This window comes from Ictalurus furcatus, chromosome 17 (genome assembly GCF_023375685.1).
Source record: "Ictalurus furcatus strain D&B chromosome 17, Billie_1.0, whole genome shotgun sequence".
In the NCBI taxonomy this organism is placed as follows: domain Eukaryota; kingdom Metazoa; phylum Chordata; class Actinopteri; order Siluriformes; family Ictaluridae; genus Ictalurus; species Ictalurus furcatus.
In genome coordinates, this window is record NC_071271.1 from 9,551,775 (window position 1) to 9,566,198 (window position 14,424).

Genomic DNA, 14,424 nt, shown 5'->3' on the forward strand with positions numbered 1-14,424 from the left:
CTGGGCCATTGGGCAGGAACCTAGGTAGAGCCCTCCTCCCCATCCTGCTATGCATGAACCACCTCATCCTCCAAATCATCATAGTGCAGCTCTTTAACAAGTTCATGATCAATGGCCAGTGGTGACAGCCTGTGAGTGTTACTTGTCTCATTTTAGTTTTTAAATCCGGTCCATTTAGGAAAACAAACATTCTCTTTACTCTTTTTTTTTTTTAATCTTTTAAATTTTCTTTTCTTCAACATGTTTTCTGTGGGCTCACACTTATCCATGCAGTTTTCATTCACTTTTCTAGCTCCAATGGGGAAAAAAACCCCCAAACAATTAGGACCTAACTGTCCATTTATTGGATACAAATTCAGACCCAGACACCAATAACATTTTTGAGTTAATTTCAGATTCTGTGACTCTACATTCATGGGCAGTTGTTGTATGTATTGTGTTGTAGTGGATCCCCTAATGGCCTGGGCCCCTGAACACATGCCCAGTAGACCCGACTGATAATCCAATCCCTTGCTATATAAAAGGGAATAAAACACCTTGGGGCATGGTGGCTTAGAGGATTGTACATTTACCATGTGCCTCCGGGGTTGCGGGTTTGAATCCCCCCTCTACCCTTTGTGCACGGAGTTTGCATGTTCTCCCATGCTTCAGTGGTTTCCTCTGGGTACTCTGGTTTTCTCCCCAGTCAACAAGATAGCTGGTAAGACCATATCTACATTTACATTTATTCATTTAGCAGACGCTTTTATCCAAAGCGACTTACAAATAAGAAAATACAAGCAAAGCGATATATCAAGCAGAGAACAATACAAGTAGTGCTACCATACAAGATCCATTAATTGAGTTCCAGAAGAAGCAAAGTGCACAGAGTAGAGGTGTAAGTGATAGTGTAAATTTTTTTTAATTTAATTTATGGGTTGGTTAGGTGTTCATGGAAGAGGTGGGTCTTTAGCTGTTTTTTGAAGATGGTGAGAGATTGTGCGGTCCGGATTGAGGTTGGAAGTTCATTCCACCACTGAGGAACAGTTAGTTTGAATGTAATTGAAATGGACCTTCAGCCATGCTGTGTAGGCACTACTAAGCGTCGGTCGTTGATTGATCGCAGATTACATGAGGGGACGTAAGCCTTCAGGAGAGTGTTGAGGTAGGAGGGTGCTGTTCCAGACAAGGTCTTGTAGGTGAGCATCAAGGCCTTGAATTTGATGCGGGCGGCTACAGGAAGCCAGTGGAGGGAGATGAAGAGGGGTGTGACATGGGTGACACATGCTGCTGCATTCTTATCTATATGTAATTCTTTCAACTTATTTCTATAAATGTTAGCCAGCCCCCATCTACGTGCTTTTTATTATTATTATTGTAGTTCTTGATGTCTTTGTTGTACTTTATTGAAACTCAGTTAACAAAAAAAGCAACAAAGAAAAGAATGAACAGTAGGAAGGTGCAGTAGAGTTTCCCAGCCACCAGGGGCCGCTGTTGTTTTCAGACGTGTGGGCGGGGCTTTAGGGCTCTTCAGGCTTCTCTGCTATGCACGAATGCGGCTTTTGTTTGGCGGTGACTCGCGCGCCGTCTCCATGGAGATGAGGGAGCGGAAGGCGGTGATAGATGATGAGGCCCGGACACAGGCGGACACGGCCATTACTGCGAAGCCACCGAGCTACAATGTGATTCAGGTGATTATTGCTTTTAAAGGATGGCTGTATTTATGTACAGGTTGGTGAGGGTTTCCAAAAAACAGGCCATCTGAATTTATTTCTTGAATGTTCTAGCAGTTAGAGGTGTAGATAATAGTAAAAGCGCACCCTCCATGTAAACTAGTACAAACTGGCTGTCAAGAGGACTGTTTACATCACTAGTTATATTGATAATGAATGTAAAAATATATAGGCTTGATAGATTTGTGTATTAATAGTACAATCTGAGAACAAATAAATCACTGTATGTAATTTCTGTGCAAATGGTTTCCTGACCTCATGACAGAGGATTAAAGAAGAAGCAGGTCTAATATTAATATAATAATAATATAATAATAATATAATATTAATATTATAATGATCATGAGTGTACTGTTTACAATTATGTTTATACTATTATAACATGCACATTTCTTTCTCTATAGCTAATATAATATAATGTTATTCAATTCTTGTGTCATTCAGACTGGGGCATGTAGCTGTTGGTATGTGAGACTCACTGCTGTCCTGCCATAGTTACTTTTGGTCTAAATGTCTTTGACACATGCTGAAATGAGCCAGAGCTTAAGCGTTTCTCAATCCCTGATGTGCAACAGTACTGTGTTCCTACACACATGCACACATGGGAGTGGTCTGAGTGGTCTGAGTAGGACTCTCCGGTATTTGTGAGATTGTATAAAGCTTTGACAGTTTAGAAGTCTCAAAAAAGTCTCTTGGTAAGTGTGTTTTGATGTTGACATTCTTGGATTTAGCAAGAAGAAATCTGAATGATATTTATTTATTAAAAATCTCAGCCCACAGCTCAAAGATGTCGCTGCTGGTTCTTGGAGTAGGTGTTTGCTTGGCTGGGTGGATCGCTCTTTATGTGCTGCTGTGTTACACAAACAGCTCTTGTGGCTATGAATGGAACTGTCGGCTGGTCACACTGTTTCATGGCATCCTAGCAGTGTGTATAACTGCATACATAGGCTACATAGATGGACCATGGCCTTTCACCTATCCAGGTAAAAACTCCAATACTTTATAGATTAACCTTGCATAACAACCGTACACGTGTAACCAAGACTGATTATTGGATTGACATTTGATTTTTCATGAGATTCTTTCTTCATTATATATATATATATATATATATATATATATATATATATATATATATATATATATATATATATATATATATTGCTTGTATTTTCTCATTTGTAAGTCGCTTTGGATAAAAGCGTCTGCGAAATGAATAAATGTAAATGAAAATATATAGGGTAGTAGAGATAGGCAGGCTTATAGGTGAACTTTTATGCTAAGTTTATAACATTAAATGGCTATGAAAAAAAAACTTACTTTCAGGAATTTGTATTGAAGGATTATATGACGTTTGCTTTACAGTCTTTTCCTCATTTCATTTATATAGAATGAGTTCAAGAATTGATCCTTACAGAACTCACGTTTACAGTTTAAAGAAACCGAGAATGGACATCTAGGTTGTGTTGACCGTGTTAAATGTTTTAAGGTTAATAAAAGAGAACGGCACAATACATTTTGAAATATATATGAGACATAGCGTGTGAGATTGCTTTACAGGAGAAGATTTTTGCAAATAGACTTCCACATTAACATGCATGAATTAGCGCAGGAAATGTAAAACATTAGGGTTACTTTTTTTTAATGTATTTTTTAAAATATTGTTTTGGAAAATAATTTCCAGGCACAAAGAACACCCCTGTCCAAATCACAGCAATGGTGCTCAGTCTAGGCTACTTCATCTTCGACATGGCCTGGTGCGTGTACTTCCAGACTGAGGGTCTGGTAATGCTTGCCCACCATACCATGAGCATTCTGGGTATTCTGCTGACTCTGTGGCTGGGTGAGTCGGGCATTGAGTCCTGCGCCGTGATCTTTGGCAGCGAGATCACCAACCCGCTGCTGCAGACTCGCTGGTTCCTGAAGCACTCTGGCCGCTACAACACTTTCCTGGGCGACTTGGTGGACATCCTGTTCGTATTCTTGTTTGTCATTATGCGAGTATTCGTGGGCGGCGCCATGCTGTACTGCGAGCTGATCTCACCCAGGCCAAAGTTCATTATCAAGTGTGGTGGCGTGGCCATGTATGTATTGTCGTGGGTGTTTGTAGCTGACATTTTCCGTTTTGCATACCGTAAAAGCAGCGTGAAATTCCAGCACTGGAAGAGTCCAGCTCAAGTACATGCTGATATCAACGGCCAAGAAATTAAGAGGGACTAATGGAGTTTCGGTTCTTTCCAATCTGGACATAATTTCTATCAGAATTTACAGAATATTATCTAACTTTGTTAACTATGTTTTTTATGAACATGACTGTAGAGGAATATGACAGACACTGGCTTTTAGAACTGATTTACACTTGAAATAGTAGTTATTTTTGATTAATTGTTTATGGAAATAATTGCTTTTACATTTTTTTTACTTCAGATTTTTAACTTTTCTAACAGAAATCTAACTTTGCCCAGTCTGTTTTAGTAGAAATTTCAAAAGCCCTTTGAGCCTGATCCTGTTGAGCGTCTACTAAATCACATCTCTCGCTGGGAACACTGAAGCAAGTCTGACCAGGAAAGGTGGATAATGGTTTTAAGGTTAAATGGTAATTATATTAAAGTACTTCAAATTAATTCTTGAAATAACCCATGGGCTTGGACGTTAAACTTAGAAGTCATTTTTTGTGTCATGTTTTCATTTTAGAAATCAGTATTTCAAAATAAATAAATAAATAAATAACACACTGTAATGACAAACAACACACTGTGAAGCATTCAGAAGTTTGGTTGCGTGAGAAAAATGTTGGACGTTTCCTTTAAACCACATTGAAGTTTTCACACATTTTAACTTGTGCAATATTGTGTACAATAGTATGTTTACTGTGGTTTTTACATTTTTGTAAAATTAAGGATTTCAACTAATTTTGACAGTGATAATAAATGAAACAAATATGAATCTATTATGTATTGATTTCATATTCTTTTTACACTCAAAATGTTTGCTTATTGTTTATTAAAAAAAGTTTTTATGGTCTGTGGCACTGAGTGAGATTAATAATAATAATTTTAAAAAGCTGAATGAAAATACAGTGTAGTACTGTAGATGACCACCAGCGTACAATGGCGTACAATGGAAACATTGTACGCATGTTCAGTGACTACGCCACGTCCCAAACAATAAATATTGTGTAACACAACTTGTACACAACCATGGCATAGTGTTCTGTACAGTTTGGACGTAGCAAATGTATAATAAGTACATTGTATATGTCTATATTGTAGGCTATATGTATTTACACTTTGTGTATACAATTTGCTAAACTGTATGTGTTTACAATATGATCGAGATGCTTTTTTTGTGTAGGATTATAATAAACATACAGAGTCTAATAAGTTATTTGCTCAACCAGAACAACATGAGCCAGATTATTCATATTTGGGTTTGAAGTAAATCTGGGATTTCAATATTGTTAGACATATTTCCAGATGTAGAAACTAGAATAATTTGGTTAGTGTAAAGTTTAGATTTGATCACTTTAAAGCCGACCATCACAAAACAACCTCTTTAACATTTCTCCACAAAATGCTAGCATGTGGTTCCCATTTGGCTATGTATACAGTTGAGGTCATAAGTTTACATACACCTTGCAGAATCTGCTAAATGTTAATCATTTTTTTAAAAAAAATAATAAGGATTATAAAAATTGTATTTTGTTGTTTATGTAGTACTGCCCTGAATAAGCTTTTTCACATAACAGATGCAGGGCGCACAGTGGCTTAGTGGTTAGCACGTTCGCCTCACACCTTCTACTCCGTAGTGTATGAATGGGTGTGTGAGTGGGTATGTGAGTGTGCCCTGTGATGGATTGGCACCCTGTAAAGGGTGTACCCGCCTTGTGCCCGATGCTCCCTGGGATAGGCTCCAGGTTTCCCCGTGACCCTGAAGGAAGGATAAGCGGTATAGAAGATGGATGGATGGACATAACAGATGTTTACATATAGTCCACAAGACACAATAATGACTGAATTTACACAAATGAACCAATTCAAAAGTTTACATACGCTTGATTCTTAATACTGTGTGTTGTTACCTGGATGTGCTGTTACCAAAATGTTTGTTTAGGTAACAGTCTACGACTGTTTTTATGTTTTGTGATAGTTGGTCATGAGTCCCTTGTTTGTTCTGAGCAGTTAAAACTGCCCAATGTTGTTCAGAAAAATTCTCCAGGTCCTGCACATTATTTCCTTTATAGCATCTTCTGCATATTTCACCCCTTTCCAACACTATATGATGTTGAAATCCATCTATTTACACTGAGGACAACTGAGGGACTCGTCCATACAAACATTTTGTTCTTAAACAAAATAATAATTTACACAGATCATCCTAGCTACATATAAAAAGACAGTATCTTGAACAGAGTTCAAAGCTCATCCATGAAAACAGATAAACTACATTCAGACATTGTATATTAGCCATGGACTGCTGTACTGCTGTGAAGATGTCTACAGATAGACTACTACAAATCATCTGTATCATTTATAATAATGGTACAATAAAACTATGAAGAAATTCCATTGAAGATGATCTGTTTCAAGATCTTGCCGTTTCACAGAGATGGCCTTCAATGCAATGCTTAAATTGAGTTTGGAGCATGTGTTGGGGAAAATTTGATTGAAAAAAAAAAAAAAAGTGTTAAGGAGTATTACACTTAGTGCCCTTTAAACAAGTAGGAAAGTTAAGAGATGTTTATTTTTTTCCTCCCACATGGACAATGTTAATCTGTAATGAAAGCCAGCCTTCATAGCATCCTTTATTGAGGATTCCAAGTATATCAAAATTACTAACAGTCCATGGGCATTACTTTTCTTATAAATTAGAGACCCACAGGGACCGTTACAGTTTACATTAAAACCAATACAAATTCTATGAGGGTTTCTATTGTTTGTTTGTTTGATTGTTTCAGCAGAGTACTGGGACTTTACACCAATACAGTAAGATATCTGCAACACTGTAGTGATACTTACCTAATACCACCTCCTAGTGTGTAGACCAGTCACTGCACCTATACAGGTACTTAGACTGGAAGTAGCACTTGGGAGTGTGTGTGTGTGTGTGTATATGTGTGTGCACCTTTGTGATTTATGAGGACAGTTCACATGAATACACGCCACACTACAGGGACATTTTGTAATATGAGGACAGGGTCAGTGTCCACATAATTCAGGCAACGTAGCAGTGCTTGTATATGTAGAGGGAACTGAAATCCAAAATTTCTATAGAAATCCCCATAATTAACAATGACCTGACTTTGTGTTAAGCGTATGTATGAGACAGTACCCCTGTAGTTGGGTCTGTGATACTGCACCTGCTCATGAGTATTCGGGTGCGTGTGTGGTATCACGGCTTTTGATTGGCTGACCACCAGATGTCCTCATAATTTTGGAAATGTCCTCATAATGTTGCATTTCGTCAAACCACTGTGTTAAGGCCTGTTCACACCGAGGTTAACTATAACGATAAAGATCTACGTCTAAAAATCATTCTAAATATAAGACAGTCCACACCACAACTTTAACCATAGTGGCACAGAGAAATGATATCGTTGGAATCACTTTCCAAATCATGTTTTTTTGAGCCAGTCAGAATAGTTCAAGCATTTAAAGCAGCAGACAACATAACTGCAGTGCATGATGTTACGGCCCAGTCTAGGTTAGGCCGCACAGAGTAACCAGCTCGCAATTCAAATTTAATTGTCCTTAAAAATGAGGGAGCCAGGAATAACAAACAATAGATTTGTTCAAAAAAGGTTGTGGTATATTGTGTGGTATATATAACACAAATACATATACATATAACTACAGAGCACCAACACCAACTTCAGGGTGGGCCAAGGCCAAAATAATAAACAAAAGAATTCTTTGTTAGGTTGCTAGCTTGCCTAAAAGGAAAATAACAAAGAAAATACAAGTATACTTCCCTAACTACCTAAGACAAAAACAGAGACAAAAGGACCCCTGTTCCAAAAGAAATGGCAGCCACACCCCTACTGCCGGTAAATCAAGTGAAACATATATACAGTGGTGAAGAGAATACACAGATACAAGGACAACCAAACTCACAGTCAAAACCAGAACAGCAGTCAGAACACAGAATTTATATAGCCACAAGGGCAAGCAACACAAACCCCTAACACCAGCTCACACATAACCACCTCCAACATCCCACGCCATTCTCACTCCTTTTCCTCTTTAAATATGGTCGTTAATCAGTGATGCCATCTTGGGAGGCGGGAGCAAGGCAGGCTAGGGCAGGCTGGAAACTCTGAGTTCGGACCTGCACACAAAATATGGCACAGCACACAAAAAACACAACTTCCCATCCCAAAGATTAGTGGGTTGTAACAAATAGCTTATGGAAGTGAGATTGCATTTTTGATGAACTGGTATAAGGCAAACAACCTGGAATTACATTTTTCCCAAACCAAGAAAACATTAGAAGACTTTTACAGGAGCTGTGGGGACCACCTACACTTGGTTATCAACAACACTGAAACTCGACAGACAGAGACTCCTGGGAGTGACAGTATCCTCCACATTCAGATGGGGGGAAAGCACCAATACTAAAGGACCCTTCTCATCCAGCTACTAACCTTTTAATGCCCTTCCTTTTCAAAAAAGTTTAAGAAGCATTGAAACTAGAACATCCACACTCTGGAACAACACACATCCTGAAGCTGTCGGTCTCCTTCACACTCAAAACTTAGCACTACAGGCCACTCAGTAGGGTTAAATAATTGTCTAATCAGTGAAATGTTTTTAATGCATTTGAATCAATCTATCAATGGATTGTTCTAATTTTAACCACTTGTAGTTGCTATTATTTTCCTTACAGCTTCTGGTGTTTTATCTATGGCCTTAATTTGTGTTTGATTTTATTCTACATATTTGCTTTTATTATTATTTTATGGGTTGGATCTGTTTCATACTTTTTAATGTATTGTGCTGAGTGGTTCTGTTATTTCTGTCCAAGTCTAATTGAACTCACAAACACAAATTTGCAATAGACGAAGACAAAAATTTAATACAAGCTTTTGTTTACCACACCATATTTAAAGGTAAACAAAACACCGGCCTCTTAAAGTGGAGAGAAAAAGAAGAGAGCCAATGTTGAGAGTTGTGTTTTCATGGTTGGTGTCCACCTGAGTTTGTCATTCACCATATCACTTTTTCAATGATGTATGACTCACATTGACAGGGGCATATCCAATCTGTCCGTTTACATAGCAGACACAAATGCACATATCTGATCCATATCAGATTTATTCCAACATATGAAGGAGGCCTGAAACAAATCTGAGAATATTGCAATCCATGTGCTTTTTCCTGTTTACACGCTCATGGGTCATATCTTATCTGTGCTACGTGGGAGGAAAACATCAGAATTGGGTCACTTGAGCCATGTAGTGTAAATGCAGCCTTAAACTCAGGCGGACTTGATACCGGGTCCAAATGACATCATTCCACATCCCCTTTTAATGTTTAAAGTCCAGAGCATACTCAGCTGATCATGTTTTATATTGTTGTAAAGCTTACAGTCTCTACTTTTCATAGAAGTGCTTTCACATTAATAATAACACAAAACAACATTTTAGGCTTATAAGCCTCACATCCACCTAAAATGACGGATATGTGAAGAGATATGATCATACAAACCATATATCTTTCAGTCGTTTTTTCCCTACAGAGTAGTAAACAGATGTTTTTTTATGCACATCATGAATCATCTATTTTACCATTCTGTGCAAAGACATTTTAAAATAAAAAATTAACATTGCTTGAAAAAGAAAAAAAAAATAAAGAGGATTTGATGACCCCTCTCCGACTCGACTCCACCCACTTCCTGCTGAGACAAACATTTGCTGGTAAAGCATCAAGGTGAAAAGAGTTCAGGTAAGATTAATGATAAAACTCAAAGCACGTGGCTACTCTTCAGGTATAGAAACTGTTTAAGCCAAGTTTAAAAAATATTTTGCAGTTAATTTGACGACATAATTAGCGCTAGAAGTTAATCAAGCTAGCTTTGGTAGCAGCAATTACGTAACGTGTCCTCACAGTGTGGAATTAACAATGTATTATAGAAGAAGGACTTTTTTATGCCATTATATAACAGTAAAGATAAGTAATAACTAAACAGCTTGTAGTGTGCTTATTTTGGGTGGAAAACTAACTGCTGATTACATAAAGTTATTGCCAGATTGAGATCACATTTATTTTGTGGAAAATTCGGGCAGTATAAATGTTCTTGTTCGTTAGTCTGATCTATCTTTTTTAGGCTGCTGTTAGTTATTAGTAATGTTGCTGTAGGTGTCTGTAGCTCTAGGTTTCACCTAATATAAATATATAATCTGTACATGTTAGCCATATCATAATGATTCTCTTTAGTGACAGTCGTAATGTGGGTGAGAGAAAGAGAGAAAAGCAACATGTTTCAAATCAATTATGTTAAAATACTAAACACAGATTTAAGGTCCAAAATATTTTTCCTGTTTCACTGGCACTGCTTACTCGCATGCAAATAGTACAAAATAATCACCATTGTTAATATTTTCACCCTCTGTAAAAAATGAAAATATAAACTCATAGTTGATAAAATCAGTAATGTCTAAAAATCATATGTTGTAAAGTGACTAAAAACATCATGGGGCCTTTGCAGCAGATGGCAGCAACAAGGTCCCGGAGGGCCAAACTATAACTGACGGATGAAGCTGCATATTTTTCATCCATGTTTAAAGATAAGGATGGATTTGACATAAAATACATCAATTCAGTTAAAGGTGAGTAACACAGACCTATGCTTAACTATTGATTTAACTTTGCAATGGTTTGTGTATTGTACGTCCCCATAATTACTGCTGGTGTATTGTGGTGGGATGGGCAGAAGTTCAGTGTTTCTCTTACTCCTGACTGATCTGTTCTTTGTTAGGTCAAGGAGTGTTCAGCTGTTGCCACTTTCAAAAGGGAGATGTTCTTGTTGAATATTGAGGAGAAGTCATAACTAAACAAGAATATGAAAGAAGGCACAGAGTATACCATTGTGCGCTCTAAGTATTTTTGTTTGAAGTTCGTTTTAATGGAAAACAGTTATGGTATGTATATCGCTATACTTAATTTACAATGTCTTGCAAATTTACAAAAGTTGTAGGTCACCCAAGATACAAATTCTGCTTTTTCTGACTCCATGTGAGTAAAACTAGCAGTAGTGATGAACTAGAATGAGAAGTCCATACAGAAACATGATTATTTAATTATTCAGTGAAACTTGCATTCAGTCAGTGTTATTACACCTTGTAGTTAGCATTATGGTCTTGTTGTTTCAGGGTTGATGCTGCCAGAGAAGATGGCTCTTTAGGGAGACTTGTCAACGATGATCTTATGAACCCCAACAGCAAAATGAAAACGATCACTGTGGATAGAAAGCCCCATCTGTGCTTATTTGCAATAAAGGATATCAGTCCCGGGGAAGAGATTAGCTATAACTATGGGGATTCTGACTGGCCATGGAGAAGCAAGGTATTTACGGATGGAACTTAATTTTCACAAGTGATTTGGAGCTGCATAATTTTCTGAGCAAAATTAAGCTTCAACATGTGGAGTGGTTTTGAATAATGTTCCAATTATATTCATACTTTTTCAAACATCATAATTTTATTCCACTCCAAACAGCCTTGTTGCATATGGAAACGTTATATGAACTTAAAGCTATTCAGGCTACTCTGAATGTTTGCTCTTTGTTGTTAAAGTGATGATCTGTGACGGAGATGGAAAGTGCATATTTTACTCAAAAGTTTTAACCTACTTGCAGTCATTTGAACACAGTTTACTGTTAAAACAGTTTGTCAATCATGTGGAGAACTTAAGGTGTTGGTCTTGAGAAATTATATCAGATAGAACAAAATATCATAAAAATAAATAATCAGTCACTGCTTAGTATTATTTATGTATTTGTTGTCATAAAAACTATATTTGATATTAAGACAGGCCAGTCATTTGTTGCTTTGTAATGGTCATGTTCACGTTAGCTAGACATGCACACATGCTAAGCAGTTAGCCCATATTTACCATGGTACAGAAGTATTTAGTGACACTGCAAGGCGACTGCCAGTTAAACAACCCCATTTGTATACTTTTCTAATTTCAATGTAATGCTAGCACTACAACAAATCTCTCTTCAATTCTGAATTAGCGACAGACAATTTGTATGTCCCCGTAATTACTGCTGGTGTCGTACTGTGTATTGTGGGAGATGGCCAGAAGTTCAGAGCTTCTCTTATGTACATGTGCTTTTTTGTTTGTTTGTTTTTTAAAATAAATTTGCAAAGATTTCAAACAAACTCCTTTCATGTTGTCATTATGGGGTATTGTTTGTAGAATTTTGAGGAATATAATGAATTTAATCCATTTTGGAATAAGACTGTAACATAACAAAATGTGGAAAAAGTGAAGCGCTGTGAATACTTTCCGGATGCACTGTACGTCCCCATAATTACTGTTGGTGTCATACTGTGTATGGTGGGGATTGAGAGAACTCAATGTAGGAACAGTTTGCGCATTTGTACCATAATTATTTTTATGCCTTACGATGTAATACATTAGTGATGCATACATTTTGTTATAATGGAACTATTAAAATGATTTATTTAAACCCCAACTCTCTAGTTAATCTCTTAACATCTATTTAGAGTTTTTCCACTTAAGATAGGATAAACGGACTTTTATTTTTTTTAAAACAGAATTGCAAACATGACGTAATCTCCTCAGTAGTATCAAGCTTGGGTAAATGTGACAGCTGTAGTGGACCCTTTTCTGCTTTTAAGTGACTTGGTGTGAGATGTAAGGGTAAGTATTTTGTTCTGACAAGTAAAAGATTTTTCTCGAAATGTTTTACCATAAAACCCTAAATTATTGTGTAACTGACAAAGCCTACATGCTTTTTTCCCCCCATTCTAAATGTATCATTAATTTCGCTTGAAAAAGTTGACATACTCTTCTGAGTTAAACGTATCCTTTGTATTCTTCTGTCCAGCCATCTCTCTATCAGTCGATCTCTTTATTAATCTGTCTTACTTCTCTCTCTCTTTTCTTTCTTGCTTCCCTCCTCCCTCTTTCTTTTTCTTCTTTCTTTTGATGACCAAACTCTCTGTCTACCTACATCACGCTATTCATATTTCTCATTCTCTTGTGTATTTGTTGGATACAGTCCTACTAGCAGTTATTCATTTTTATCTACCTGTCTATTTCTCTCTCTCTCTCTCTCTCTCTCCATATACCTCTCTTTAGTTCCCTCCCTTTTCTTTCTTTTATCTCCTTTCTCTTCCATCTTATAGTCAGACTTTCTTTCACACTGATTATCTATTGTTCTGTCATCTATCACTTTTGAAAGCATTTTTCTATCTGTCTGGACCCCCTTTTTTTTTAACCTCGATGTATCTGAATCACTGAATTTCTAGTAACACTCGTCTATTTCTCCATCTATGCTTTAATCAGAAATATTCTCATCTATCTTTTTACAAATGGTAATTACATTTTTCTTTTATTTCTCTCCTTTATTTTCTGTCTATCCATCTAGCACGACTACTGTAACACATTTTCTCTTCTGTATTTTCTCTTAGCAGTCTTCTATCTGTCTGTCCCTCAGTCATGTTTTCAGTAATTCTCTTTGCACCCATTGACCTGTATCACTTTCTTTCCAACTATCTCTCCTTTCTTTTTTCCTCTTTTCAATTATTGTCACATTCTATCCATCCATCACTTCCTTTTATAACTTTTTCTTCTCGCCTTTCTTTGTCTACAACAACTTTTAATTCTTTAAATACATATAGAGTGAATCATATGAACCAACCTTATTTTCATTATATCCTCTGTCTAGTTTGCTCCTGCTTCTGGCATAAAACCTGCTACAATAAAAAAAAAGAGAAGTGCAAACCTGACCCCTTAACATCGGTAAGCATATTTTATTGAATTACCTTTAAAGAGTAGCTCACCCAAAAATGAAAAATTTTCATTTTTCCCTCCTAGGTCATCAAAGCTGTATCTGGCTTTCTTTCTTCAACCAAAGAGAAACTAAGGTTTTGGCGAAAACATCCCAGGATTTTTCTCCATCTAATGCAAGTAAACGGGGATCATCGTAGACCATTTTTGACACTCCCAAATCCATATTTATGCAGCGTCAAAGTAATCCGCATGACTCCGGCCCACAAATAAGGATCTTCTCTCGTAAAACCATAACTCATTTTTCAGAAAAATTTATATACATACATACAGATTTTAACTACAAATTATCGCCTTGGGCCAGCTCTGTGATGCACATTCAGAAGACTGTTTAGTTCATGACTTCTCGCATGACGTATGCACGTTGGGAAGGTCACACGTGATGCATCCAGGATGCACACCTGAATGTTAACAATAACCTGACAAATACTAATATACAGTGATGAACATTAAACTTCTGGACAGTGTTCCTTCTCCACACTTGTAAACAATGGGGCGGTTCTTGCCTCTTGGGTGTGACCTTCCCAACGCGCATATGTCACGGAGAGGTTGCTGGACCAAGGCAAGCATTTGTAGTTAAAAAGTATATCTTTTATTTTATTATTATTTTTTCCTGAAAATAACATTGTTTCACCAAGCCCCTTATTTGTCAGCTGAAGTCATTAATTAAG

The 14,424-nt window shown here is 37.0% G+C and overlaps 1 protein-coding gene across 2 annotated transcripts; it reads left to right on the plus strand.

The window, feature by feature from the left end:
* Window positions 1-738: 738 nt before the first annotated feature.
* tlcd5a (TLC domain containing 5a) lies at window positions 739-5,064 on the plus strand. Of its 2 annotated transcripts, XM_053646872.1 has the most exons (4): window positions 740-1,670; window positions 2,157-2,407; window positions 2,486-2,695; window positions 3,397-5,063. In XM_053646872.1, the coding sequence occupies exons 3-4, from the start codon at window positions 2,500-2,502 to the stop codon at window positions 3,930-3,932; spliced, it is 732 nt and encodes a 243-aa protein (XP_053502847.1). In that variant the 5' UTR covers window positions 740-1,670; window positions 2,157-2,407; window positions 2,486-2,499; the 3' UTR covers window positions 3,933-5,063. The 2 variants fall into 2 exon arrangements, with proteins under 2 accessions (XP_053502848.1, XP_053502847.1); XM_053646873.1 differs by lacking the exon at window positions 2,157-2,407 and having other exon boundaries at window positions 739-1,670; window positions 3,397-5,064.
* The last annotated feature ends 9,360 nt before the right edge of the window (window positions 5,065-14,424 follow it).